The 26,427-nt window shown below is 44.2% G+C and overlaps 1 protein-coding gene across 4 annotated transcripts in view; it reads right to left on the bottom strand.

The window, feature by feature from the left end:
• The window catches only part of ECE1 (endothelin converting enzyme 1), a 119,960-nt gene that overhangs the window by 78,082 nt on the left and 15,451 nt on the right, over positions 1–26,427 (bottom strand). For 2 of the 4 annotated variants that reach the window (XM_030222357.1, XM_030222359.1), the window contains exon 2: positions 20,015–20,101. In XM_030222357.1, the coding sequence (XP_030078217.1) occupies positions 20,015–20,101 (87 nt within the window). Of the gene's footprint in view, positions 1–20,014; positions 20,159–21,883; positions 21,987–26,427 lie in introns of those variants that run through there. The other 2 variants (XM_030222358.1, XM_030222356.1) reach the window with 2 other exon arrangements.

The following is a 26,427-nucleotide window of genomic DNA, read 5'->3' as shown; positions in this document are numbered from 1 at the left end:
CGTCGCCCACCCTTGGAAATGGACTGTGACAGAAGATCTACTGGGTACCTGACTCAGACGAGCCACACTGTCAGACTGCTGGAGTCTGCGGACCTTGGTCGACTCCGCATGGCTTATGTTCTGCGGCACATCTGCCCAGTTCACCTTTTCAGCCTCCGACTGCTCTTTGGGAGGCTTCTGGGCAGGAATTGAGGGCCTTAATACTATCAGGCTGCCACATCTCCAAACACAGGACAAGTAAGCCTAATTTCTAGTTATATTACATCAGTTCCAATTCCAAGGCTATGAACTTAAAGACCGATACATGATCAGGGCAAAAGCATGTAACCACCTCAGCTGTTCAGCTTTATATTATCTTACAACCTGCTCGTGCTCAGAGCCGAGTGTCATTTCCCCAAATGATAACACGTTTGCTTAAGTTAAAATTCCACAAAACTATATTACAAAGTACTTAAGCTAACGCTCCTGTGATAAGGCAGCTGCCTATGTGCAACAGAAGAGGAGACGGGCAAGGAATTGTTGAGCCATCAAGTGTCGCAGGCAGCGGAAGAAGAGCGGAGAATTGCCAAAGGTTGGACCTGAGACATCACCGGATTGGGGAACAACTGAAAGAACTGCTCAGTCTGACTCAGGCTTCACATTCACCTGTACGAGTTCAAGAGCTGTTTTGTATTCAGTTGGAATAAGTTTGTAAGTAGTGACATCAGTAGATGAAAGTATGGTGTTGGGGGGGGGGGGGGGGGGGGAGGAAGACACAGGGGAGGCAAGCTAAAGTGATACCTCTGTAGATCACAGCTGTCCTGTCCCCTCCCCCACCTTCAAATTAGCTAGAAAAGATATTATAAGAAGTCCCAAAGACCTTAGAAATCCTTTTAGACAGATTCAACCAACCCTTAAAACAAATATTTGACATCACCATTCAATGAATTCTTCCATACGGAAGAGAAGACTGGAGACTATGGAAGATGGGACAGAATCTCAATCTAAACTCATCACTCCCAGTTCTGGGACATTCCACAACTATGGAGATAGGACGTAGGTGTTATTAGGAAAGGAATGGAAAACAAAAAAGCGAGAACACTATACTGCCTTTGTATCACTCCATGGTGCGACCGCACCTCAAATATTGTGTTCAATTCTGGTCGCCGCATCTCAAAAAAGATATAGTGGAATTAGAAAAGGTGCAGAGAAGAGCGATGAAAATGATGAAGGGGATGGGACGACTTCCCTATGAGGAAAGGCTCAAGCAGCTAGGGCTCTTCTGATTGGAGAAAAGGTGGCTGAGAGGAGATATGATACAGGTCTACAGAATAATGGGTGGACGTGAATCGTTTACTCTTTCCAAAAATACTAGGACTAGGGGGCATGCGATGAAGCTACAAAGTAGTAAATTTAATACGAATCTGAGAAAATGTTCTTCACTCAACGTGTAATTAAACTCTGGAATTCGTTGCTGGAGAATGTGGTAAAGGCGGTTAGCTTAGCAGGGTTTTAAAAAGGTCTGGATGACTTCCTAAAGGAAAAGTCCATAGACCATTATTAAATTGACTTGGGAAAATCCACTGCTTATTTCTGGGATAAGCAGCATAAAATGTTTTGTACTTTTTGGGGGATCTTGCCAGGTACTTGTGACCTGGATTGGCCACTGTTGGAAACAGGATGCTGGGCTTGATGGACCTTTGGTCTTTCCCAGTATGGCAACAGTTATGCACTTAGGATTCTGAATGGAATCTTGCTACTCTTTAGGGTTCTAAATGGAATGTTGCTATACACTTGAAATTCTACATGGATTCTTGTTATTCTTTAGAATTCTAGAATCTTGCTACTCTTTGGGGTTCTACATAGAATGTTGCTGCTCTTTAGGTTTCTGCCAGGTACTTGTGACCTGGATTGGCCACTGTTGGAAACAGGATGCTGGGCTTGATGGACCTTTGGTCTGTCCCAGTGTGGCAATACTTATGTACTTATGTCATTGGGATTATGAATGGAATCTTGCTACTCTTTGGGGTTCTACATGGAATGTTGCTACACTTTGAAATTCTGAATGGAATTTTGTTATTCTTTAGAATTCTAGAATCTTGCTACTCTTTGGGGTTCTACATAGAATGTTGCTGCTCTTTAGGTTTCTGCCAGGTACTTGTGACCTGGATTGGCCACTGTTGGAAACAGGATGCTGGGCTTGATGGACCTTTGGTCTGTCCCAGTGTGGCAATACTTATGTACTTATGTCATTGGGATTATGAATGGAATCTTGCTACTCTTTGGGGTTCTACATGGAATGTTGCTACACTTTGAAATTCTGAATGGAATTTTGTTATTCTTTAGAATTCTAGAATCTTGCTACTCTTTGGGGTTCTACATAGAATGTTGCTGCTCTTTAGGTTTCTGCCAGGTACTTGTGACCTGGATTGGCCACTGTTGGAAACAGGATGCTGGGCTTGATGGACCTTTGGTCTGTCCCAGTGTGGCAATACTTATGTACTTATGTCATTGGGATTATGAATGGAATCTTGCTACTCTTTGGGGTTCTACATGGAATGTTGCTACACTTTGAAATTCTGAATGGAATTTTGTTATTCTTTAGAATTCTAGAATCTTGCTACTCTTTGGGGTTCTACATAGAATGTTGCTGCTCTTTAGGTTTCTGCCAGGTACTTGTGACCTGGATTGGCCACTGTTGGAAACAGGATGCTGGGCTTGATGGACCTTTGGTCTGTCCCAGTGTGGCAATACTTATGTACTTATGTCATTGGGATTATGAATGGAATCTTGCTACTCTTTGGGGTTCTACATGGAATGTTGCTACACTTTGAAATTCTGAATGGAATTTTGTTATTCTTTAGAATTCTAGAATCTTGCTACTCTCTGGGGTTCTACATAGAATGTTGCTGCTCTTTAGGTTTCTGCCAGGTACTTGTGACCTGGATTGGCCACTGTTGGAAACAGGATGCTGGGCTTGATGGACCTTTGGTCTGTCCCAGTGTGGCAATACTTATGTACTTATGTCATTGGGATTATGAATGGAATCTTGCTACTCTTTGGGGTTCTACATGGAATGTTGCTACACTTTGAAATTCTGAATGGAATTTTGTTATTCTTTAGAATTCTAGAATCTTGCTACTCTTTGGGGTTCTACATAGAATGTTGCTGCTCTTTAGGTTTCTGCCAGGTACTTGTGACCTGGATTGGCCACTGTTGGAAACAGGATGCTGGGCTTGATGGACCTTTGGTCTGTCCCAGTGTGGCAATACTTATGTACTTATGTCATTGGGATTATGAATGGAATCTTGCTACTCTTTGGGGTTCTACATGGAATGTTGCTACACTTTGAAATTCTGAATGGAATTTTGTTATTCTTTAGAATTCTAGAATCTTGCTACTCTCTGGGGTTCTACATAGAATGTTGCTGCTCTTTAGGTTTCTGCCAGGTACTTGTGACCTGGATTGGCCACTGTTGGAAACAGGATGCTGGGCTTGATGGACCTTTGGTCTGTCCCAGTGTGGCAATACTTATGTACTTATGTCATTGGGATTATGAATGGAATCTTGCTACTCTTTGGGGTTCTACATGGAATGTTGCTACACTTTGAAATTCTGAATGGAATTTTGTTATTCGTTAGAATTCTAGAATCTTGCTACTCTTTGGGGTTCTACATAGAATGTTGCTGCTCTTTAGGTTTCTGCCAGGTACTTGTGACCTGGATTGGCCACTGTTGGAAACAGGATGCTGGGCTTGATGGACCTTTGGTCTGTCCCAGTGTGGCAATACTTATGTACTTATGTCATTGGGATTATGAATGGAATCTTGCTACTCTTTGGGGTTCTACATGGAATGTTGCTACACTTTGAAATTCTGAATGGAATTTTGTTATTCTTTAGAATTCTAGAATCTTGCTACTCTTTGGGGTTCTACATAGAATGTTGCTGCTCTTTAGGTTTCTGCCAGGTACTTGTGACCTGGATTGGCCACTGTTGGAAACAGGATGCTGGGCTTGATGGACCTTTGGTCTGTCCCAGTGTGGCAATACTTATGTACTTATGTCATTGGGATTATGAATGGAATCTTGCTACTCTTTGGGGTTCTACATGGAATGTTGCTACACTTTGAAATTCTGAATGGAATTTTGTTATTCTTTAGAATTCTAGAATCTTGCTACTCTTTGGGGTTCTACATAGAATGTTGCTGCTCTTTAGGTTTCTGCCAGGTACTTGTGACCTGGATTGGCCACTGTTGGAAACAGGATGCTGGGCTTGATGGACCTTTGGTCTGTCCCAGTGTGGCAATACTTATGTACCTTTATAATTCAGCTTACAAATATAATATTAACTGTAATATACAACTTCTCACTTAAAACATTTTATGAAGTAACAAAACCTATATAGTTAATACCAAACCAAAATAACTAACTTCCACCAGTTAAACTGCATCAACCACCCCCCCCCCCCATCTGTGAAAAGGCAGCACTGCAAATATTGCACCTCCTACTGGAGGAACACAAGAAATGCAACAGCTAAAGTTTCCAGAACATCTTCACCTCGGTCACACATGCAGAATATGGAAAATACACTGATGATCACAAGTTATAAACAGAAACATGCAGACAAAATAAAAATTCCTCTTAAAGCCAGACTAAGTGCAGTGCTGGAAAAAGAAAACCTGAAACGCAGTTTGCCCAATGCCATGAGAGACTATTAGATGTGGAATCTGAACTCGGAGCAGCCAGTTCTCTTCATTATTTCAGCCTATGCACCAGCCCCCCCCCCCCTTTCAATTATGGGGAGGAAGAGGAGAGCTGATCCCAATGCCCTAGCACTTTTCAGATAATCTTACTCAGTAAGCAGGGAGATCTTTTCAGATGTCAGGTCATTTCAAAGCAATTCGGGCTGCCTGGGGGCAGCTATGCACTTTCACCAAACTCACTTTCACCAGACCAGAAATGACAGTCCCTGTAGCTGAGGCCACCAGGTCACTGAAAGAAAAACTGGAGCTCATGGATTTACATCCAGGTTTAAGAGATTATGCAACAATTCAAATATTGTGCTTCAGAAACCAGTCTGTCCACCTCATGATTAATCGAAAGGATGTGAATCATTTACCCTGATAGAATCAGCAGTGGAGACAACATTGTAACCCATGTTATGGGGAACTAAGATACCGGACACTTACTGTAACTTTACCAGAGCTAAGTCAACACACTTCCTGGGTATTAAGTGCTTACCCCAATACCATGTTCTCTACCATCTAACGCTGTGATCTGCAGTGTCAGCACTGGTATAGCTCCCACCGCATATGCATTTCAAGTGGAAAAATGTAGTACACTGTCAGTTTCCATGCAATAGAAACAGAATAAATAAAACAAAGAAAATAAGATGATTGGACGAATACATTTTTTGTTTAACTTTCGAAGGGAGCCCTTCTTCGTCAGATCAGAAATAAGCACATTTTGATAAGTAACAGCATATATAAAGTGAAACATCAAAGAATTTCAGTGACAGTCTGAAAGGATGAGGGACGGAGGGGTGGGCTAGGTGAGAGAGGGCTGAGAGGATGGGGGGACAGGGAGATATGCATGGTGATCAGAGGGTGACAAAGCAGTGAAATTTCATGGTTTATAATGGGCTACAAAACCCAGATCTTTGTTAAGTCCTGTCTGGTGGGTGTCAAAATATTTAATCACTAGTAGGAAAGGCCTGTTTCTGAGGCCAATGAAATGGGCGCTAGCAAGGCGCTTTCGTTCCCATCCCCCTCCCCTTGATGCTGGACTTAGACTTACCCTCCGTGCTTCAGGGTGGTCATGGTCGTGGGCGCCCCGCCCTGCCCCAGCCGGCAACCCGCCCCGTGACGTAGAGAGTGGCTGGCTGGCTCCCTCGCTGCCTGTGACCTACAGCCTGCCTGGCTCACTCCCTCCAATCGTCATCGCGTAGTAGATCGATGTATGCCCCGCCCTGGCGTCAAACATGACGACGTTGAGGGCGGAGCGATGTGATTGGTCAAGTGTCATAGCTCCGCCCTCAACGTCATCACGTTTGATGCCAGGGCGGGGCAAATAGTAATGGGGCTAAATTCTGATCTCTGGCACCTCACAAACCGGAAGTTGCAGCTTCATTAGAACGTTGAGGTAGGCAATTATGTGCGGAAGGGGCGTGGCTGTGGGAGGGTCTATCAGTGAGAGTGAGTGGTGACAGCCTAAGTGCAGGGCTCCAGGGTTTCCCTGCCACAGAGTGAGCTTCAGAATGTTTGAGGTGAGAATTATTAATATAGATTTTGACTTCAAAAGGTCTTACGTTCCTGTATTGTTTTAAAGTTTCCTTACCATAAAATCATTGGTTCAGTGATGTCCCACAGAGGTATCACCACCTAGCCCACCCCTCCCTCATCCTTTCAGACTGTCACTGAAATACTTTGATGTTTCACTTATATATGCTGTTACTTATCAAAATGTGCTTATTTCTGATCTGACGAAGAAGGGCTCCCTTCGAAAGTTAAACAAAAAATGTATTTAGTCCAATAAAAAAGGTATCATCTTATTTTCTCTGTTTTATTGTATTTTATTCTATTTCTGTTGATTGCCTTTAGAAGTGGATTAACATGGCTCCCACATCTCTTGCCAGACATTAAAAACCCAAGACACTCAGGAAAGCTACACCTGAGTGGGCATTTGCAGTAATGGGGACTTGGTGAAAGATTCCTGTGACCTTAAGGAAATGTGGTTCACTTGAAACCATGCAGTCTCAACATTTTAGGGAAGTGCTAGACCCTGCTGAGAACAGTGGATTAGCACTTCCAAATCAACAGGTTGAAACAAAGTCAGCCATGCACAGAAGGCACAAGCATGATGTAATGTTTTGTTACTAGTAACCACTTTTACTTAGGCAACCTGCTTTTCCCGTGGGTTCATCTTGAAGTCATGTGCATAGCTTTGAAAATTCCCTCCCTGTCCAGCGATCTCTCCTCTCCCCCTGCCCTCCCCCTCCCTGTCCAGCAATCTCTCCTCTCCCCCTGCCCTCCCCCTCCCTGTCCAGCAATCTCTCCTCTCCCCCTGCCTAGCAATCTCTCCTCTCCCCCTGCCCTCCCCTCCCTGCCCAGCAATCTCTCCTCTCCCCCTGCCCTCCCCTCCCTGTCCAGCAATTTTCCCCTCCCCTCCCCGACAGCCCTCCTCTCTGTTCCTCCCCCCCACCTGGCACGTTTAACCTTTTTATTTTCAGTGGCAGCGAAGGCAGTAAAGAAGAAAGCACTGCGGACTCGCCTCCAGTTTCTCCCATCCCTCACACAGTGTCCCACCTTCTGCGATGATGCATTTCCTGTTTCCACGAGGGCGGGACAACTGTGTGCGGGAAGGGAGAAACTGGAGGCAAGCCCGCAGTGCTTTCTTCTTTACTGCCATTGCTGCCACTGAAAATAAAAGGTTAAACGCACCAGGTGGGGGGGAGGAACAGAGAGGAGGGCTGTCGGGGAGGGGAGGGGAAAATTGCTGGACAGGGAGGGGAGGGCAGGGGGAGAGGAGAGATTGCTGGGAAGGGAGGAAAGAACTGGGAGCTGAGAGCGGGACGGAGGGAGAGCTGCCTGCAGCACTGCGCTGGCCCTGCGTTTGGGGAGCAATGCCCCCCTCGCCCCCCCCCAAACTACACCCATGCGCAAACCCCATACAATTTTCATTGCTTCTCTGAACCACTTCAAGTCTTTATGTCCTTAGCAAGATACAGCCTCCAAAACTGAACACAATACTCCCAAAGTGGGACCTCACCAGTGACTTTTACAAGGGAATCAACACATCCTTCTGCTGGTTATACCCCTCTCTATGCAGCCTAGCATCCTTCTGGCCATGGCTACCGCCTTGTCGCATTATTTTGTCACTTGAGATCCTCGAACACCATCACCCCAAGGTCTCTCTCCTGAGCTGTGCTTATCAATCTCTCCCCCATCTGGTTCACCCAAGACAATCTGGTTTACATTTCGGTACTGAAATAATTATGACAGCCCTGATCAGTAAACTCCACACACACACACATTTGAATGTCAAAGTTGTTCTTCCAGTTTCTCTTGAACCGTCCACAGCTTTCAACCTTTGAATCATTCTATGCTACTTTCTCATTTCGCGGCTCTCGCTATTTTTCAGGTGAATATCTGAAATTGCATTGTGGTGTTCCTCAAAGATCCATTCTCTCACCTCTTCAATCTTTTCCTTAGCCCATTAGCTTCTTTGTGTCAATGTTTTTCGGGCGATATTCTTTTGCTTTTGGCCTACATCCCCACTATCCCTCTCTCTCACACCCTTGCAAACCTGTCTGGATTCAGTTGCCCAGTGGTTAAAAGATCATCTAATGCTTAATACTGGTTTTCTGGTGCTTTAATATCACCATCCACACCCATCCAGCTGTTCGGAGCTCCTATCACTCCTACACCCAGCTTTGGTTACTTAGGTGCCATTCTTGACTCCTCCCTGTCTTTCTTACCACAAAAAAAAAAAAAAAATCATTCATCTGTCAAAGGTTAGTTTTCTAAATTTCCTGAAACTATGGGCCACCCGTCATTTCTTTGATATTAGTCAGCTACATGCACTCATATTGCCCTTTTTCACATCCCGTCTGGATTACTGCAACATCATTTATGCAGCCTTTACCACAATCACCCCTAAAGGAATGACAAACCCTTCAAAATACAGCGATTCGTTTACTTTGACGTGCATGTTGTTATGATCATACTTCAATATGAAAACAGTACCATTGGTTGCCGGTTCACCAACATATTATCTATAAGGTTGCCACTTTGTTTAAAGCTTTTCGTGTAGGTCACCTGACTATCTTTCTTCCCTTACTCTCCCATACTCTCCAGACAGAGTGCTCCTTGGTCAATGATCATTGTCCGATTCTCCAAAGTCAGACATTCACCTACTTAGAATCCACTAGACATTGTGCTTTCTTTTTTTCTCTTGCCCCACATCTGGAATCATCTCCCACTGTCCCCCCGTAGTACCACCTCCTTTAAGCCGTTCAAAAGTTGAACTTAAGACAAGATATGGTTATTTTTTACAGGCTTTCGAAGTACCAGTCGCCTAAGGTGCGAGAGTCTATTATATTTTTATGGTGTTTACTCTGTCAACATGCTGTCTTTCCCCACCTATTATTTATGGCTTAACTCTGTGTGAATGTTTGCACTTTCCTATCAGAAAATGTAGGTCTTTTCCTTTTCTAATTTCTATTAGTACGTACATCGCTTACTTAAGTACATAAGTATTGCCATACTAGGACAGACCGAAGGTCCATCAAGCCTAGCATCCTGTTTCCAACAGTGGCCAATCCAGGTCACAAGTACATGGCAGAAACCCAAAGAGTAGCAACATTCCATGTAGAACTGCAAAGAATAGCAAGATTCTAGAATTCTAAAGAACAACAAGATTCCATGCAGAATTTCAAAGTGTAGCAACATTCCATGTAGAACCCCCAAAAGTAGCAAGATTCCATTCAGAATCCTAAGTACATAAGTGTTGCCATACTAGGACAGACCGAAGGTCCATCAAGCCCAGCATCCCGTTTCCAACAGTGGCCAATCCAGGTCACAAGTACCTAGAAAGATCCCAAAACAATGCATTTTATGCTGCTTATTCTAGAAATAAGCAGTGAATTTTCCCCAAGCCCATTTTAATAATGGTCTATGGCCTTTTCCTTTAGTGCTACTAGACGTAAGCAGCGCTGTACACTTGAACATGAAGAGACAGTCCCTGCTCGACAGAGCTTACAATCTAATTAGGACAAACAAGAGATAAGGGAATATTAAAAAGTGAGAATGATAAAATAAGGGTTCTGAACAAGTGAACAAGGGTTAGGAGTTAAAAGCAGCATCAAAAAGGTGGGCTTTTAGCTTAGATTTGAAGACGGCCAGAGATGTAGCTTGACGTACCGGCTCAGGAAGTCTATTCTAGGCATATGGTGCAGCAAGATAAAAGGAACAGAGTCTGGAGTTAGCAGTGGAGGAGAAGGGTGCAGATCAGGGGCGTAATCTGCGTGGGGCCACAGGGGCCTGGGTCCCTGCAGATTTCGCCCCGGCCCCCCCTACTGCCGTCACCTACCCCCGAGGTCCGCTTCCTCCTGCCGGCTTTTTAAAATATTGCTTCAGCTGGCAGGGGACCCCAACCCCCTGCCAGCCCAGCCGCGGTCTTCAACTTCTTCATCCTCGTCGTGCTGAAAGCTGCATGCATCCTTAGTTCCAGTTGGACGGAGTCTGACGTCGCAGCACGTTCAATGTGCTGCGACGTCAGACTCCGTCCAACTGGAACTAAGGATGCATGCAGCTTTCAGCACGACGAGGATGAAGAAGTTAAAGAAGACCGCGGCTGGGCTGGCGGGGGGTTGGGGTCCCCGGCCAGCTGAAGCAATATTTTAAAAAGCCAGCAGGAGGAAGCGGACCTCAGGGGTAGGTGATGGCAGTAGGCGGGGGAGGGAGGGTTAACGGCGGTAGGGGGCGGCGGCGGCCGGGGGGGGGGGCTATAATGTGCCCCCTCACTCTAGCCCCTGCCCCCCCTACCACCGAACCTCAGATACACCCCTGGTGCAGATAGAGATTTACCCAGTGAACGGAGTTCCCGGGGAGGAATGTAGGGAGAGATGAGAGTGGAGAGGTACTGAGGAGCTGCAGAGTGAATGCACTTATAGGTCAATAAGAGGAGTTTGAACTGTATGCGGAAACGGATAGGAAGCCAGTGAAATGACTTGAGGAGAGGGCTAATATGAGCATAACGACACTGGTGGAATATTAGTCGTGCCACAGAATTTTGAACAGATTGAAGAGGAGAGCGATGGCTAAGTGGGAGGCCTGTAAGAAGCAAGTTGCAATAGTCTAAGGGAGAGGTGATGAGGGTTCTGGTAGTGTGCTCAGAAAGGAAAGGGTGAATTTTGGTGCTATTATAGAGAGAGAAACGACAGGTTTTAGCAGTCTGCTGAATATGTACAGAGAAGGAGAGGGAGGAGTCAAAGATGACCCCAAGCTTACGAGCTGAGACAGAAGGATGAGAGTGTTATCCACAAAAATGGAGAATGGGGGAGAAGGAGAGGTTGGTTTAGGGGGGGGGGGGGGGGAGAAGATGATAAGCTCAGTCTTGGTCATGTTTAGTTTCAGATGGCGCTGAGACATCCAGGCAGCAATGTCAGACAGGCAGGCTGATACTTTGGCCTTTTTTTTTTAAACCCTGCTAAGCTAACCGCTTTTACTACATTCTCTGGCAACAAATTCCCACATAGTCAGTCAAAGCGATATAGAAAGCATGAATAAACTATATAAAACTCTCTCCTTTGCATCACTGCACTTAACTCCAGACGTTTGACCTAATTTTTGGTGATCTCTTCTCATGGAATCTATTCCCTCTGGGGTATCCACTCTATTGGTTATCTTCATGTCATCCACAAAAAAAAAGGCAAATCTTTTCCCTCTAATCCTTCAGCAATATCTCACAAATATATTAAACAGAATAGGCACCCTCTGAGCAGATTCCATTTTCCCATTACCCTCTGTCGCTCGCCGGTCAACTAAGTTTCCAATCCAGTTCACCACTTTGGGTTCTAAGTTCAACCCTCTCAGCTTATTAGAGTCCAGTGTGAGGAACTGTATCAAAGGCTTTGCTGAAATCCAAGTAGGTTACATCTATCGCATGTCCTAGATGGGTTTCTGCCAGGTACTTGTGACCTGGATTGGCCAGTGTTGGAAAAAGAATACCGGGCTAGATGGACCATTGGTCTGCCCCAGTATGGCTATTCTTCTGTAATGTTTGTGGGGCAGGGAGTGAATGAAATAGCCACTGCCTGTGGTTTTCTATAGATATCATGTGACATTTCCATTTCTAAGAGGTAATTTACATTGGAAACCGCCTAGATCTGTCTATCCTGCTTTAAGTAGAGGAGTGTGTTAAGCCGTGTTAGTCCACTCTTAAGGTTATCGATAGAAATCAAACAAAATAAAACATGGAAAAGAAAATAAGATGATACCTTTTTTATTGGACATAACTTAATACATTTCTTGATTAGCTTTCGAAGGTCGCCCTTCTTCCTCAGATCGGAAATAAGCAAATGTGCTAGCTGACAGTGCATATAAGTGAAAACATTCAAGCATTACTATGACAGTAAAATAGATACTATTGGACATTCTACATGGAATGTTGCTACTATTGGACATTCTACATGGAATGTTGCTACTATTGGAGAACAACAAGATAAACTGATAGTGTAAGGTATGATGACTTGCATTTGGGTGTAAGGAAAAAAATATATGCTGTAAAAATAATCAGGACGATTGTCTAAATCTAAATTTACACTTACAACCCATTTATTCTCTACAAAGATCCGAAACAGCTTACAAACTTTAAAGATGGGGAACTGAGGAACTGAGTTCAATTCCCACTTCAGGCACAGCTCCTTGTGACTCTGGGCAAGTCACTTAACCCTCCATTGCCCCATGTAAGCCGCATTGAGCCTGCCATGAGTGGGAAAGCGCAGGGTACAAATGTAACAAAAATAAAATAGATACTATTGGAGATTCTACATGGAATGTTGCTACTATTGGAGATTCTACATGGAATGTTGCTATTCCACTAGCAACATTCCATGTAGAAGGCTGCGCAGGCTTCTGTTTCTGTGAGTCTGACGTCCTGCACGTACGTCAGACTCACAGAAGCAGAAGCCTGCGCGGCCACATTGGTGATCTGCAAGGGCCGACTTCTACATGGAATGTTGCTAGTGGAATAGCAACATTCCATGTAGAATCTATAGAAATCAAACAAAATAAAACATGGAAAAGAAAATAAGATGATACCTTTTTTATTGGACATAACTTAATACATTTCTTGATTAGCTTTCGAAGGTCGCCCTTCTTCCTCAGATCGGAAATAAGCAAATGTGCTAGCTGACAGTGCATATAAGTGAAAACATTCAAGCATTACTATGACAGTCTGACAGGGTGGGAGGATGGGGGTGGGTAGGAGGTATGCATGGGGACATCAAAGCATATCATTGATATTCTAACAGGATGGGTGTGGATAGGTGAGGGGTGGGGTGATCAACAGAGAAATAACAGCTTTATGGTTTATAATGGGCTAGGAACCCCAGATCCTTGTTAAGTCCTTTCTGTTGGGTGTTAAAATATTCAACCATTCTGACTTCAAAGGTCTTACGTTCTTGTATGGTTTTAAAGTTACCTTTCAGTATTCTCACTGTGAAATCACATCCTGCTTTGAAAGGATTTCAGGAGGAGTTTTTCAGTATTTTGGGAATCCCAATCTTCTTTACCATCTATGTATGCACCTTAATGCAACGCCTTTTGTATTCTGTTACCCGGAAATGGCAACCGCCATTACGGCAAATGTAAGCCACATTGAGCCTGCAAATCGGTGGGAAAATGTGGGATACAAATGTTACAAATAAAAAAATAAATAAATAAAATCCCGGTAATGTTTTCCCCATGAGTGTGTGTGTGTGTGTGTGGGGGGGGGGGGGGGGGGGGGGGTCTGTACTGCATGAATGGCAAAGGCTGGAAGAATCTTTCCTATCTTAGGTATTTAAAATTCTTTCAGTTTTCTGACAGCTTCTGCTGTTAAACTGCTGGCAGACATTTTCCCACCTCCTTCCCCCTGAGGGAGCCACAATCATTAAGCTTCATTGTTTAAAGCTTATGCAACACCCCCTCCTCACACCGTTTTCTACAGGAGTTCAGACACTACTTTCTTGTAATGATGGTGATGTGACTTGCTAAATGTGGTCTTTTGGCAGTGTGTATATGGCCCTGTGAGAAGAAGACCAGACCTAATTTTGTTTTAGCTTTCTTTTTTAACCTGCCTATTGCTCCCATTAAAATATCCCCTTTTAGAGAGGCGGGAACAAGATGGCGGTCTGAAGGGAGCACCGCGAAGCTGCTCCAGGACTCGTGCTGACTACATTCTAATTAAAACAAGTTTCCTTGCTTATGCCTAAGCGGAGGGGCAGAAAGCAGCCAGGCCCTGCGGTACCTGTCTTGCTGACAGTAGGGCCCATGGATCGCTTCGCTATTCCGGGAACTTCGGGAAGCTGTGAATCTTCGTTGCAAGTGGGAGCAGAGTGAGGTGAACCGCTCCCACAGCCAGAAGCGACATCTCTTTCAGCCCCGAGATAAACCATAAAGCTGTATGTCTCTGTTGATCACCCCACCCCTATCCTGTTAGAATATCAATGATATGCTTTGATGTCCCCATGCATACCTCCGACCCACCCCCATCCTCCCACCCTGTCAGACTGTCATAGTAATGCTTGAATGTTTTCACTTATATACACTTTCATCTAGCACATTTGCTTATTTCCGATCTGACGAAGAAGGGCAACCTTCGAAAGCTAATCAAGAAATGTATTAAGTTATGTCCAATAAAAAAGGTATCATCTTACTTTCTTTTCCATGTTTTATTTTGTTTGATTTCTATTGATAGGCCCGAGATAAGGAATCCGCTGCCTATGCCTGCAGCCAAACAAGGATTATCTGAACAGGGACTCCTGCAATCCGAAGGGGCGGTAGTACTCCCTACAGCGGGGGTCAGACCAGAGTAATCGACCGCTGAACACCCCTATGAGGACAGTTGTGATCCAGCATGGCGACGGCGTTTCTGATGTAAAATCTATGGAGAGGGAGCTGAATCTCTCTGACGACTCCGAGATTGAATCAATTTCACTAAGTATTTTTTTTTTCTTCTAAACCGCCCAACTAAAACTTTGGAAACTATATGGGAAGCACTTTCTCTAGAGACATCTTTCTCTCAAAAATTGGTTTTGGTCTCACAAAAAGTTCAAATTCCTAATGAAAGTATTTCTATCTTGGAGAAAAAAAAAAAATAAAATTATTAAAAGTTATAATAATATAATAAATCTCTTCTAGTTGCGCCCTTCTCCTCCGTCGCTAACTCCAGACCCCGCTCCATCTTATGCCTGGAATAGGCTTCCTGAGCCATTACGTCTAGCTCCATCCCTGGCTGCCTTCAAATCTGGGCTAAAGGCCTACCTGTTTGATGTTGCTTTCGACTCCTGACTTGTAACTTTTTTCTCATCCTTATGTGTCCTTCTGTCTGTCCTTCCCTTATCCTTTTTGGTCCTGTCTGTTTGTCCTGATTTAGATTGTAAGCTCTTTTGAGCAGGGACTGTCTTCTTCATGTTCAATTGTAAAGCGCTGCGTACGACTGGTAGCGCTATAAAAGTGATTTATAGTAGTAGCAATAATAATTGAAGAGTGAAAGTAATAGTAAAGATAAAATTTGCCAACAGCTTCAAGCAAACATTAAGGCAAACAAGTGGTTACAGACCAAAACTGAACATTTGGAGAACCAACAGAGATCAAAAACTCTACGATTAATACATTTCACAAGACAGGAATCTGTCGCACCTTTAATGTCTTTTAAAAAATATATGTTTGAAATACTAAAAATACCGGAACAAGCTTGCCCACCAGTTTCAAAAATGTACTATTTAATGCCTAAGAAAAAAAAAGTATGTCTGATCAAATTGGAAGTTGAAGGAACTGAGGCAGTTTTTGAAACTTTAAACCTTACACAAATATTAGAAGATAATTTGGATTTAAAACCTGCAACGCTTATTGTGACTTGTGTTACAACCAGATAGGAATTGGATATTAAAACAATTTTCCCCTGACATAGTCAAGAGATCTTTCTGGGTTATAAAATTAGAACATTCCCTGATGTATCTAAAGCAACTCAAAAGAGGCGTCAAAGTTTTCTTAAGTTCCGTTCTTCTGTTTAGCAGTTAGGAGGGCTTTTTTTTGGCTGAATTTTCCATGTAAGTGTGTAGTGAAATTGAATTCTGTGATACTTGTTTTATGATCCGTTACACTTAAGTTCCTTCTTGGAATCCAAGAGAGTAGCAGCCCCACCTCCAAACTGAGAAACGGTTTTGACATCTACACCCTAATCTGTATTAGAAATGCTCCTGTGAATCGCCCTTTAGGTCTCTAATTTTGTATTAGTGAATGAGATTATTTTTCCTTTGAGTATGAGACTATTTCAAGAAAATTAAATATATATATTCTTCTTATTTTTGTACAAGAATAATCTTTTTTAATTTTTTTTTTTTATTTGTTGCATTTGTACCCCACATTTTCCCACCTATTTGCAGGCTCAATGTGGCTTACATAGTACCGTGAGGCGTTACCACCTCCAGTGATGATATGTTCCCACCCGTAACCTCCGCTCTCAGGACAAATCACTCCTATCTGTACCCTTCTCCACCACCGCTAACTCCAGACTCCGCCCCTTCTGCCTCGCATCACCTTATGCCTGGAACAGCCTTCCTGAGCCCATACGCCATGCGCCTCCCTGCCCATTTTCAAGTCCTTACTCAAAGCCCATCTCTTCTCCCTTGCTTTTGGCGCATAACCACCTTCCCCACTCATGATACCTACACTGACTACATAGTTTGTTACCTTTAGACTGTAAGCTCTCTTGAGCAGGGACGGTCCTGTCCCATGTTAAACTTGTACAGCGCTGCGTAACCCTGGCAGCGCTATAGAAATGCTAAGTAGTAGTAGTGATGAAACAGAGTAATGTTAAAGAGAATGAGATATATATATATATATATATACACAGAGAAGACCGATATGCACTGTAAACACGTTTCTCAGGCATAGTGATCTGAAATCCAAACTGGACCTCCAGATGTGCCCGATCTAAAATTGCGTAAATATAAGCACAGGATCTGTTATACAGCCATCAGATCCAGAGCTCTTGAGAGCTACATTCAAGCTAAGGGTAGTTTAGAGCTGTTTCACTTGCATTCGGGTACAGTAGGGTATATTCTGTCCCCAGAGGGCTTACAATAACATCAGCTAAACCCAAAAAACTAACATCTTGAAGGCAAACTCGTACCTGCCGTCCCAGGCATGGTGCTATGGAATGGTAAATTTTGGAGGCTTTATGACGTCCAGAGGAGCATTGTCCCTTTTGGTTTTGATTTTTTGTCAATTTCTGCCTCCGGTTTGGACATGTGTAAAGTGAAGCGTTCTTCCAGCTCCGTAATTGCAGCAGACAAACTCAGAAAGGAGCAGCCCACTTGACGTACACTGATTTGCAAAAGAAAAAAGGCGAAAAGCCCCTTTGTTATTTACGCCAGTTTAATCTACACGTTTTAGAACCTGCCAGATCCCAGTAGGTCCGAGATTAAGAGCTGTGTTAGCTCTCTTCTGTAGGTTTCCGCACTACCCAGCTTCTCTTCAATTTAGAAGACACTGTTCCTGTTCCGACACAAAGGAATGTGAAGGTCAGGATGTGTTCTGCCATCTGAGGGCAGCATGTACTCTCCATGGCTGTCATGCAAGATCCTTTTCCCTGCATTCCTGGGGGTTGGAAGTTGGTGGGAACAGTATGTGTATCTGTGAAATTCCCAGGGGTGGGGGAGGGGGGGAAGCTGTGGCACATGTGGCTTTGTTATAAGCACTTTATTTCAAACATTTCTATTTGAAAGCCACCAAACATGTACCTTATATTTATAATAAGGTCATTTGTACAGCACCAAAACATTAAAAAAGTAAAATACTAAGAAAAAAGTCATCTCTCATTTCTACCAATGCTCTAAGAATATTCAAGTGATTAACTGACATGACTGCAGAGATCTTGCGTACAGGTCTCATGTCTTGCGAAAGGCGATTACATGTCCTTTTTGTTTGCGCTGTGAGCTTTCACATTCAATAAATAAAAGTCTAATTTATGTCCAATTACTAACTCTTTCATAAGACGTTTGCTTCCACTACTGTGCTAGGTTATAAGTACTTTTAATGCCACATCCCTGACAGCCACTCTCCAGGGTAATGGCAACCTCCGGGAGAAGCAGATGCCCGAGAGATCCGAGGTTAACATAAAGAACACAACAGCCATACTAGGTCAGACCAATGGTCCATCTAAGCCCAGTATCCCGTTTCTAACAGAGGCCAACCCAGGTCACAAGTACCTGGCACAATGCCAATTGCCATGCTACCAATCCCAGGGCAAGCAGTGGCTTCCCCAACGTGCATCTCAATAACAGACTATGAACTTTTCTTCCAGGAACTTATCCAAACCGTTTTTAAAGCCAGATATGCTGTTACTTAAAATATTTCAAAGTATATACCCACACTTTTATTTTTAATACAGCAACCAGAACTGAATCCAAATATTCAAGGCAAGGTCACACCATAGAATGACACAGAGGCATTATAATAAGTCTTGGTCTTATTTACCATCCCTTTCCTAATAATTCCTAGCATCCCATTTGCTTTTTTTGGTCACTGACGCACACTGGGCGGATTTCAGTGTGTTATCTACAACACCTAGCTTTTCTTTTGGGTGCTGACCCCCCCCCCCCCACCCCCCACCAAGGTGGAGTCTAGCATCCGTTAATTATGATTCGGATTATTCTTCCCAATGTGCATCACTTTGCATTTGTCCACATTAAATTTTGTCTGCCATTTGGATGCCCAGTCTTCCAATTTCCTAAAGTCATCCTGCAATTTTTCACAGTCCACATGTTTTAACAACCTTGAATAGTTACGTTGTCATCTGCAAATTTAATGACCTCACTCATCATCATTCTGATTGCCACATCATTTATTATTATTATTATTTGTTACATTTGTACCCTGCGCTTTCCCACTCATGGCAGGCTCAATGCGGCTTACATGGGGCAATGGAGGGTTAAGTGACTTGGCCAGAGTCACAAGGAGCTGCCTGAGGTGGGAATTGAACTCAGTTCCTCACTTCCCCAGGACCAAAGTCCACCACCCTAACCACTAGGCCACTCCTCCACTGTTGCTACTATTTGAGATTCTACATGGAATGTTGCTATTCCACTAGCAACATTCCATGTAGAAGTCGGCCCTTGCAGATCTCCAATGTGGTCACCAATGTGGCCGCGCAGGCTTCTGCGAGTCTGACATCCTGCACGTACGTGCAGGACGTCAGACTCACAGAAACAGAAGCCTGCGCAGCCTTCTACATGGAATGTTGCTAGTGGAATAGCAACATTCCATGTAGAATCTCCAATAGTAGCAACATTCCATGTAGAATCTCCAATAGTGTCTATTTTATTTTTGTTACATTTGTACCCCGCGCTTTCCCACTCATGGCAGGTTCAATGCGGCTTACATGGGGCAATGGAGGGTTAAGTGACTTGCCCAGAGTCACAAGGAGCTGCCTGTGCCTGAAGTGGGAATCGAACTCAGTTCCTCAGTTCCCCAGGACCAAAGTCCACCACCCTAACCACTAGGCCACTCCTCCACTGTTGCTACTATTTGAGATTCTACATGGAATGTTGCTATTCCACTAGCAACATTCCATGTAGAAGTCGGCCCTTGCAGATCACCAATGTGGCCGCGCAGGCTTCAGCTTCTGTGAGTCTGACGTCCTGCACGCACGTGCAGGACGTCAGACTCACAGAAACAGAAGCCTGAGCAGCCTTCTACATGGAATGTTGCTAGTGGAATAGCAACATTCCATGTAGAATCTCCAATAGTAGCAACATTCCATGTAGAATCTCCAATAGTATCTATTTTATTTTTGTTACATTTGTACCCTGCGCTTTCCCACTCATGGCAGGCTCAATGCGGCTTACATGGGGCAATGGAGGGTTAAGTGACTTGCCCAGAGTCACAAGGAGCTGCCTGTGCCTGAAGTGGGAATTGAAATCAGTTCCTCAGGACCAAAGTCCACCACCCTAACCACTAGGCCACTCCTTCACTCACTTTATAATGTGTTAAATAGCACCAGTCCCAGTACAGATCCCTGTGGCACTCCACTATTCCCCCTTCCTCCACTGAGCGAAATGGCCATTCAACCCTACCTTTTGTTTTCTGTCCAATAATCAATTCCCAATCCACAACACAACATTGCCCCCTATCCCAGGGCTTCAATTTTCCTGGGAGCCCTCGAGACTTCAGATCAGGGGACCCTAAGTTAGGAGGGTAGGGAGCATTCTCTGATTCAAACCAATTGGTATCAGCACGGTATCGTTATGTAGTGCAAAATGGTCCTACCTGGATGCCATTGGGATAGACCTCGCCCTCACTGATGGAGTCCATCAGGTCCTCTTCATCCAGCGTTGCTCTCTTATACATCGACATCTGAAAGGTGAAATGCAGAACAGATTCCCTTACAGCGTCCATGGTTTTGAAAAATCAGCAGTGGTTCAGATTGTCACAAGGAAACCCCTTCTCTCCCAAGTCGAGACCTCACTGAATGGGGGTGCAAACTCATTCCAGAAATAGCAGGTATGAGGGGATTGGGAGGGTTATATTCAGCAGAGCCTTCTGGGGATCTTCTGTTTAGCTCCCTCTTACTATGGAGGTGCCTCTCACTGCCGTTCACTGCCCTAGTTTTGCAACAGCCTCAGTGAGATCAAGTTACCAAAACAAAAATACTTGAAGTGGAGTGCAGGAGCGACCATACAGCTCACCCCCTGCCAAACCTCCCACCCTTACACAACCTTTGTCCTGGTTCCACTGTGCTTTCTCATGGCTGAGATTTGGCCATTAAACTGGCAACTCCAGCTTGAAAAGACCGAACTGGCATGCATTTTAGGGGGTGGAGAAGTGGATGAAAAGTCAGGAAGTGGCTGCTCAAGCCGGTGTGGTTTTACAAATGCATTCCAGTGAGAGAGGTGCCAGCACCAGCCCTTCCTACAGCTCCACCTCCAGTGCAAAAGGTATCAAACTTCCCTCCTCCCCTGAAAAGTGACCCAACTTGAATAGAAAGTCTTTGTCCCAGTTCCCTCTTGCAAAGCCCCGCCTAGATCTGCTCCAAACTGCAGTGTCCACCAGTCACATTGTATTATATTTATTTAGATTTTGCTCACACCTTTTCAGTAGTAGCTCAAGGTGAGTTACATTCAGGTACTCTGGATATTTCTCTGTCCCAGGAGGGCTCACAATCTTAAGTTTGTACCTGAGGCAATGGAGGGTTAAGTGACTTGCCCAAGATCACAAGGAGCAGCAGTGGGATTTGAACCGGCCACCTCTGGATTGCAAGACTGGTGCTCTAACCACTAGGCCACTCCTCCGCTTGTTATTCTTTAGGGTTCTACATGGAATGTTGCTACTGTTTGAGATTCTGAATGGAATCTTGTCACTCTTTAGGATTCCAGAATCTTGATATTCTTTGGGGTTCTAATGGAATGTTGCCATTGTTTGAGATTCTGAATGGAATCTTTATTTATTTAGATTTTGCTCACACCTTTTTCAGTAGTAGCTCAAGGTGAGTTACATTCAGGTACTCTGGATATTTCTCTGTCCCAGGAGGGCTCACAATCTAAGTTTGTACCTGAGGCAATGGAGGGTTAAGTGACTTGCCCAAGATCACAAGGAGCAGCAGCGGGATTTGAACTGGCCACCTCTGGATTGCAAGACCGGTGCTCTAACCACTAGGCAAAGACTAGCAATTCCCAAACTTTTTACTATGGTGGACCCCCTAAAGTGTTTTCATATACCAAGGAACTCAATTTATGTAAAGACATACGTTTATACAAATATTCAATAATCTAATTTCTTCTGGAACCCCTGAAGAGAGTTTCAGAAACAGTAAGATTACCAGGAACCCAGTTTGGGAATCAGCTCCTCACCTTGGGGGGGGGGGGGGGGGGAGCAACAGACAGAACCTGCAGCACTTCTGAGTTATCTCTAGTATCCATCTATAACAGGGTGGGTTTGGAGTACAGCCACACCCCTTACTGTGGAAGTCATAAAAAAAAGAGCAGTATTTCCTATCACTGTTCTGTCGGCTCCAGGAAACGGTTATTCTGAAGCTCACTGCTACAGGATGGCACAGTTGTGATCAGAAAGGAATGTGATAAAATGGGGGGAATTTTGTGCCAGACTACAGCAGAGAAATCCCAGGGTGTAGGAATTTACCTTGCTAACACGATAGGAGGCGTTTCCAGATCAGGTAGACTGTGCCAGACTGGTGCCATCTTCACAAGACTGAGAAAAGCCCAGGATTTCAATTATCGGCATTTCATAGAGCTGTGCCCTGCAAGTGGAGGAGTGGCTTAGTGGTTAGAGCACCGGTCTTGAAATCCAAAGGTGGCTGCTTCAAATCCCACTGCTGCTCTCCTTGTGATCTTGGGCAAGTCACTTAACCCTCCATTGCCTCAGGTACAAACTTTGAGCCCTTCTGGGACAGAGAAATATCCAGAGTAGCTGAATGTGACTCACCTTGAGCTACTACTGAAAAGGTGTGAGCAAAATCTAAATAAGATGAATGACAACCACATGGGTCTGGCAGGAATACCTATAGTACTTGGGGGGGGGGGGGGGGGCGAGGAGAGGCAGAGGACAAATAGACCTAAACCCTTGTTCATTTAACTACTATTTAACATTTCTATAGTGCTACAAGGCATACGCAGTGCTGAGTATCATTATATGATCAGGTTCAGCCATTCGACTTTTCAGCCCAACACTATCAACATAGTAACTGAACCTACAGATGTTTATCAGCTGCCAGGGGTTAACTTTGAGCAATTTCTACCCATCCCAAATAACTTCCTGTCTACAAATTCTACAGACAACCCCCCCCCCCCCCCCCCCCCCCCAAATTAGATATTGAGTGAAAGTTAGCCTTCCACTTCCAGCATTTGATTTTAAAGTTTTAAATTTGGGCACCCTAAAACCTTAAAGGACCCTACCCTTCGGTGAGAAAGCGCCTACTTCTTGGCAGCTACAGTACATGAACTGTTTAATAACCATGCTTTATGCCATGGGAAAGGGTGGGAATACAGCCCAGGAATCTGTGGAAGCCCCTCTGCTTATGCAGGGCAGGGGCAGTTTTTCCTAGCTTCAAATCCCAAGTGGGAAAGGTTTTGTAGTTTTCTTGCTAATCCCTGGGTAGCAACAACCCTAGACCTGGGACCAGGGGTTACAGAACCTCTCAGCTTTGATGTTTTACCAGTGGGAACATCAGACTATTTAAGACTTTAAACATCTTTCAAATATTGGCTTTCAAAAGTATTACAAGTTATGGAAATGTTTCAGCTTCATTCATTAGTGAGGATACTGTATAGTTGATTTAATACTGGTAACATTCTTTGATTCATTTGTAAACCATCTAAAGCTATTGGTGAGGGTGGTATATAGAAGTATATATTAGGTAGGGCCTTTAAACTAAGATTTGACAAAACTGACAATCGCCCTCCCCATCCTTTCACTTACTGAGATGTGGTGACATAGGAAGGTAACCAGACTGACTGCAACGCTTTTCACCGACCTGACGACACTGTCAAAGTTACACCAAAAAGGAGGGCACCTACAACTTGCTACTGGTTCATTTTTCCTTTGGGGGTGGGGAAGGGAGTGTTGAGGAGCTTTAGACTTCTGCAAACTGGAAGCAATCATGAAAGGCCATGCCATAGATAATGTTGACATCAGTGGTCAAAAAGGCAAACCATGCTAGTTAGGAACGAGCTCCTCCACTATCAAGTGGAACTTTGGAAGACGATGGCTGTTGGCGAGCTTGCCTCGTTTCTGCTAAGTGCGAGATTACAAAAGAAAAGGAAAATCAATCCACTCCAACGAAAGTAATAAATAGACCGTGGAACGTTTACTCCCTTGGTAAATGTATTGCTGTCAAAGTTACACCAAAAAGGAGGGCACCTACAACTTGCTACTGGTTTGTTTTTCCTTTAGGGGTGGGGAAGGGAGTGTTGAGGAGGTTTAGACTTCCACAAACTGGAAGCAATCATGAAAGGCCATGCCATAGATAATGTTGACATCAGTGGTCAAAAAGGCAAACCATGCTAGTTAGGAACGAGCTCCTCCACTATCAAGTGGAACTTTGGAAGACGATGGCTGTTGGCGAGCTTGCCTCGTTTCTGCTAAGTGCGAGATTACAAAAGAAAAGGAAAATCAATCCACTCCAACGAAAGTAATAAATAGACCGTGGAACGTTTACTCCCTTGGTAAATGTATTGCTGTCAAAGTTACACCAAAAAGGAGGGCACCTACAACTTGCTACTGGTTTATTTTTCCTTTAGGGGTGGGGAAGGGAGTGTTGAGGAGGTTTAGACTTCCACAAACTGGAAGCAATCATGAAAGGCCATGCCATAGATAATGTTAGGAACGAGCTCCTCCATTATCAAGTGGAATTTTGGAAGACAATGGCTGTTGGCGAGCTTGCCTCGTTTCTGCTAAGTGCGAGATTACAAAAGAAAAGGAAAAACAATCCCCTCCAACGAAAGTAATAAATAGACCGTGGAACGTTTACTCCCTTGGTAAATGTACTTCTATTAGAAAACGTGAAGTATATGGTAACCTGAGATCCCAAGGAAGAACCAGAATGTCCGGTTGTATTTATTTGTTGCATTTGTATCCCACATTTTCCCACCTATTTGCAGGCTCAATGTGGCTTACATAGTACCGTGTTGGCGATTGCCAATTCCGGTTTGAGAAATACAGAGTGATATTGCATTAAAGCTACATAAGTGACAGAGGCGTATTTTCAAAGCACTTAGACTTGCAAAGTTCCATAGTAACCCGCAAGTCTAAGTGCTTTGAAAATGAGCCCCAGAGTGAATTAGATGTAGCTCACTGTGGCTTTGTTAATTCCTATCTTTGGAGTACTGGATGGCGAGTCCTGTTGATATTGGTCTATTAATTGTTCAGTGCGTGTTGAGGAGAAAGTGGATTGTGAGGAGACTGTTGTATGACCAGGTGGTGGCTGTAGTTGGGAGCATGTAATATTGTATCTGCTGGAAATTTTTAAAAACTTCTCTTTTTATCATCGATTCACGGTGCGGTTACACCAATACTGTCTGCAGGTCCGATTACCTCATCAGAAAAACGAGGTAGAACTAGTAGAGGTACAGAAGTGGTGACCAAATTACGAGTATGAAACTCCTCCCTTGAGGGAAGGCCAGAGGGGGTAGGGCTGTTCAGTTCGGAGAGAGATGGCCAATACGCAAGTCTTCCCCAAACACAAGGACATCAAGGGGTAACGCACTGAAAAATCCGAGGTCTCTTTACTCTGCACAACTGGACTGTGGAATCTGGTGCAGAGACAAAGGCAGTTGGTACAGCTGAGTTTAAAAAGGGGTTTTAACACCAATTTTGGAGGACAGTCCATATGCTATTATGTATGTAGATTTGAGAAAGCTGTTTCTTATCCTTGGGAACAGGCGAGAAGGGGGAAGTTTATGTAACCCGGTCTCACCGCCACTAGCTCAGTTCTAACCTCCGACTTGGTCACAGGGATAGAACGCTCTCGCCAGTCTCTGTGCATCACACTCTCACTCATTCTACCTCAAGCTTGGGAGTGGGTCAAGGTCCAGAATAGAAAAAGTGGGACTTTCCAGGATGCTTTACCAGTCCAGGAAGCAAATGTTCTCACTCCCACTTCAAAAAAAGTGCACAGCACTCCGAGGGTTATATTCAATATCAACTCAACTTTCTGCAAATGGCAGGTAAACCAGCTTTTAGAACTCCCTCTGTACCCATGCACTCCTCCTGTTCATTCAAGACTGTGTAACCTTTGTTTCAACTTTTATCTTCTTCATAACTGCAATATTTACACATTTACAAGACCCCCCTGTCCTTTTCCCATCCCAGAGGCTGGTAAGAATCCAAGGGTGCCCCTGAATTACTCTGATCACAATCCACTTCCCTCAGGCACAGACCCTTCAGACTGTCCTAGCCATGCACTTCTTGAGATGGCTTCCCCTGCTCTGGTTCCTGCTTGGGGCTGGGTTCCCCTTACCCCTCACACCATCGCAATTGCCACGGTTAGGGGTAGCCAGCTACGCCTCAATTCAGCCTGATTTACTTTGGGATCTCCCTCTCCTCCAAGGGTATGGGGGGGGGGGGGGGTTAGAAGCAACCAAAGACCATCTAGACTGCCCCTATTTGACTGACTGTACATTTGTCCTTTAGATTGTACACTCCTTTGAGCAGGGACTGTCCTTCTATGTTAAATTGTACAACGCTGCGTAACCCTAGTAGCGCTTTAGAAATGTCAAGTAGTAGTAGTAGTATTTTCCCCCACAAGTCACAGCTTTTTCACCTCCAGCTCTCCTCAACTAAAAACATACCCACTTTATTTTTACAAAATATTTTATTGCAATGAGCGAGAACAGAAACAAATCAGCCTTATAAGCAGCAAGAAAAGAACAGGAGGAACAAGACCAGCAGGTCTGAGAAAAGCAAAAACAAGATCATTCATTACAAATTTCTACCTCCCTCCATTGAACTTGTAAGTAAACAAAACAAGCATTCCCCTGATCTATACACACAATCCCTGTGCAGACACAGCATCGCATACAATAGCCACTTATTCATGTCCCGATCAAGCCCTTCCCCCACCCCTGAATGCCCAGATGGTATTTAACTAGATGCGAGATATGTATTATATCTAAAACTGTGCCACAGAACCACATAACAGAATGTGTGTGACATGTGTTGGTATGCTT

Source organism: Microcaecilia unicolor, chromosome 13, assembly GCF_901765095.1.
Source record: "Microcaecilia unicolor chromosome 13, aMicUni1.1, whole genome shotgun sequence".
Lineage (NCBI taxonomy): Eukaryota > Metazoa > Chordata > Amphibia > Gymnophiona > Siphonopidae > Microcaecilia > Microcaecilia unicolor.
The sequence above is the reverse complement of the archived record's forward strand: the minus strand, read 5'-3'. Positions and strand labels throughout refer to the sequence as shown.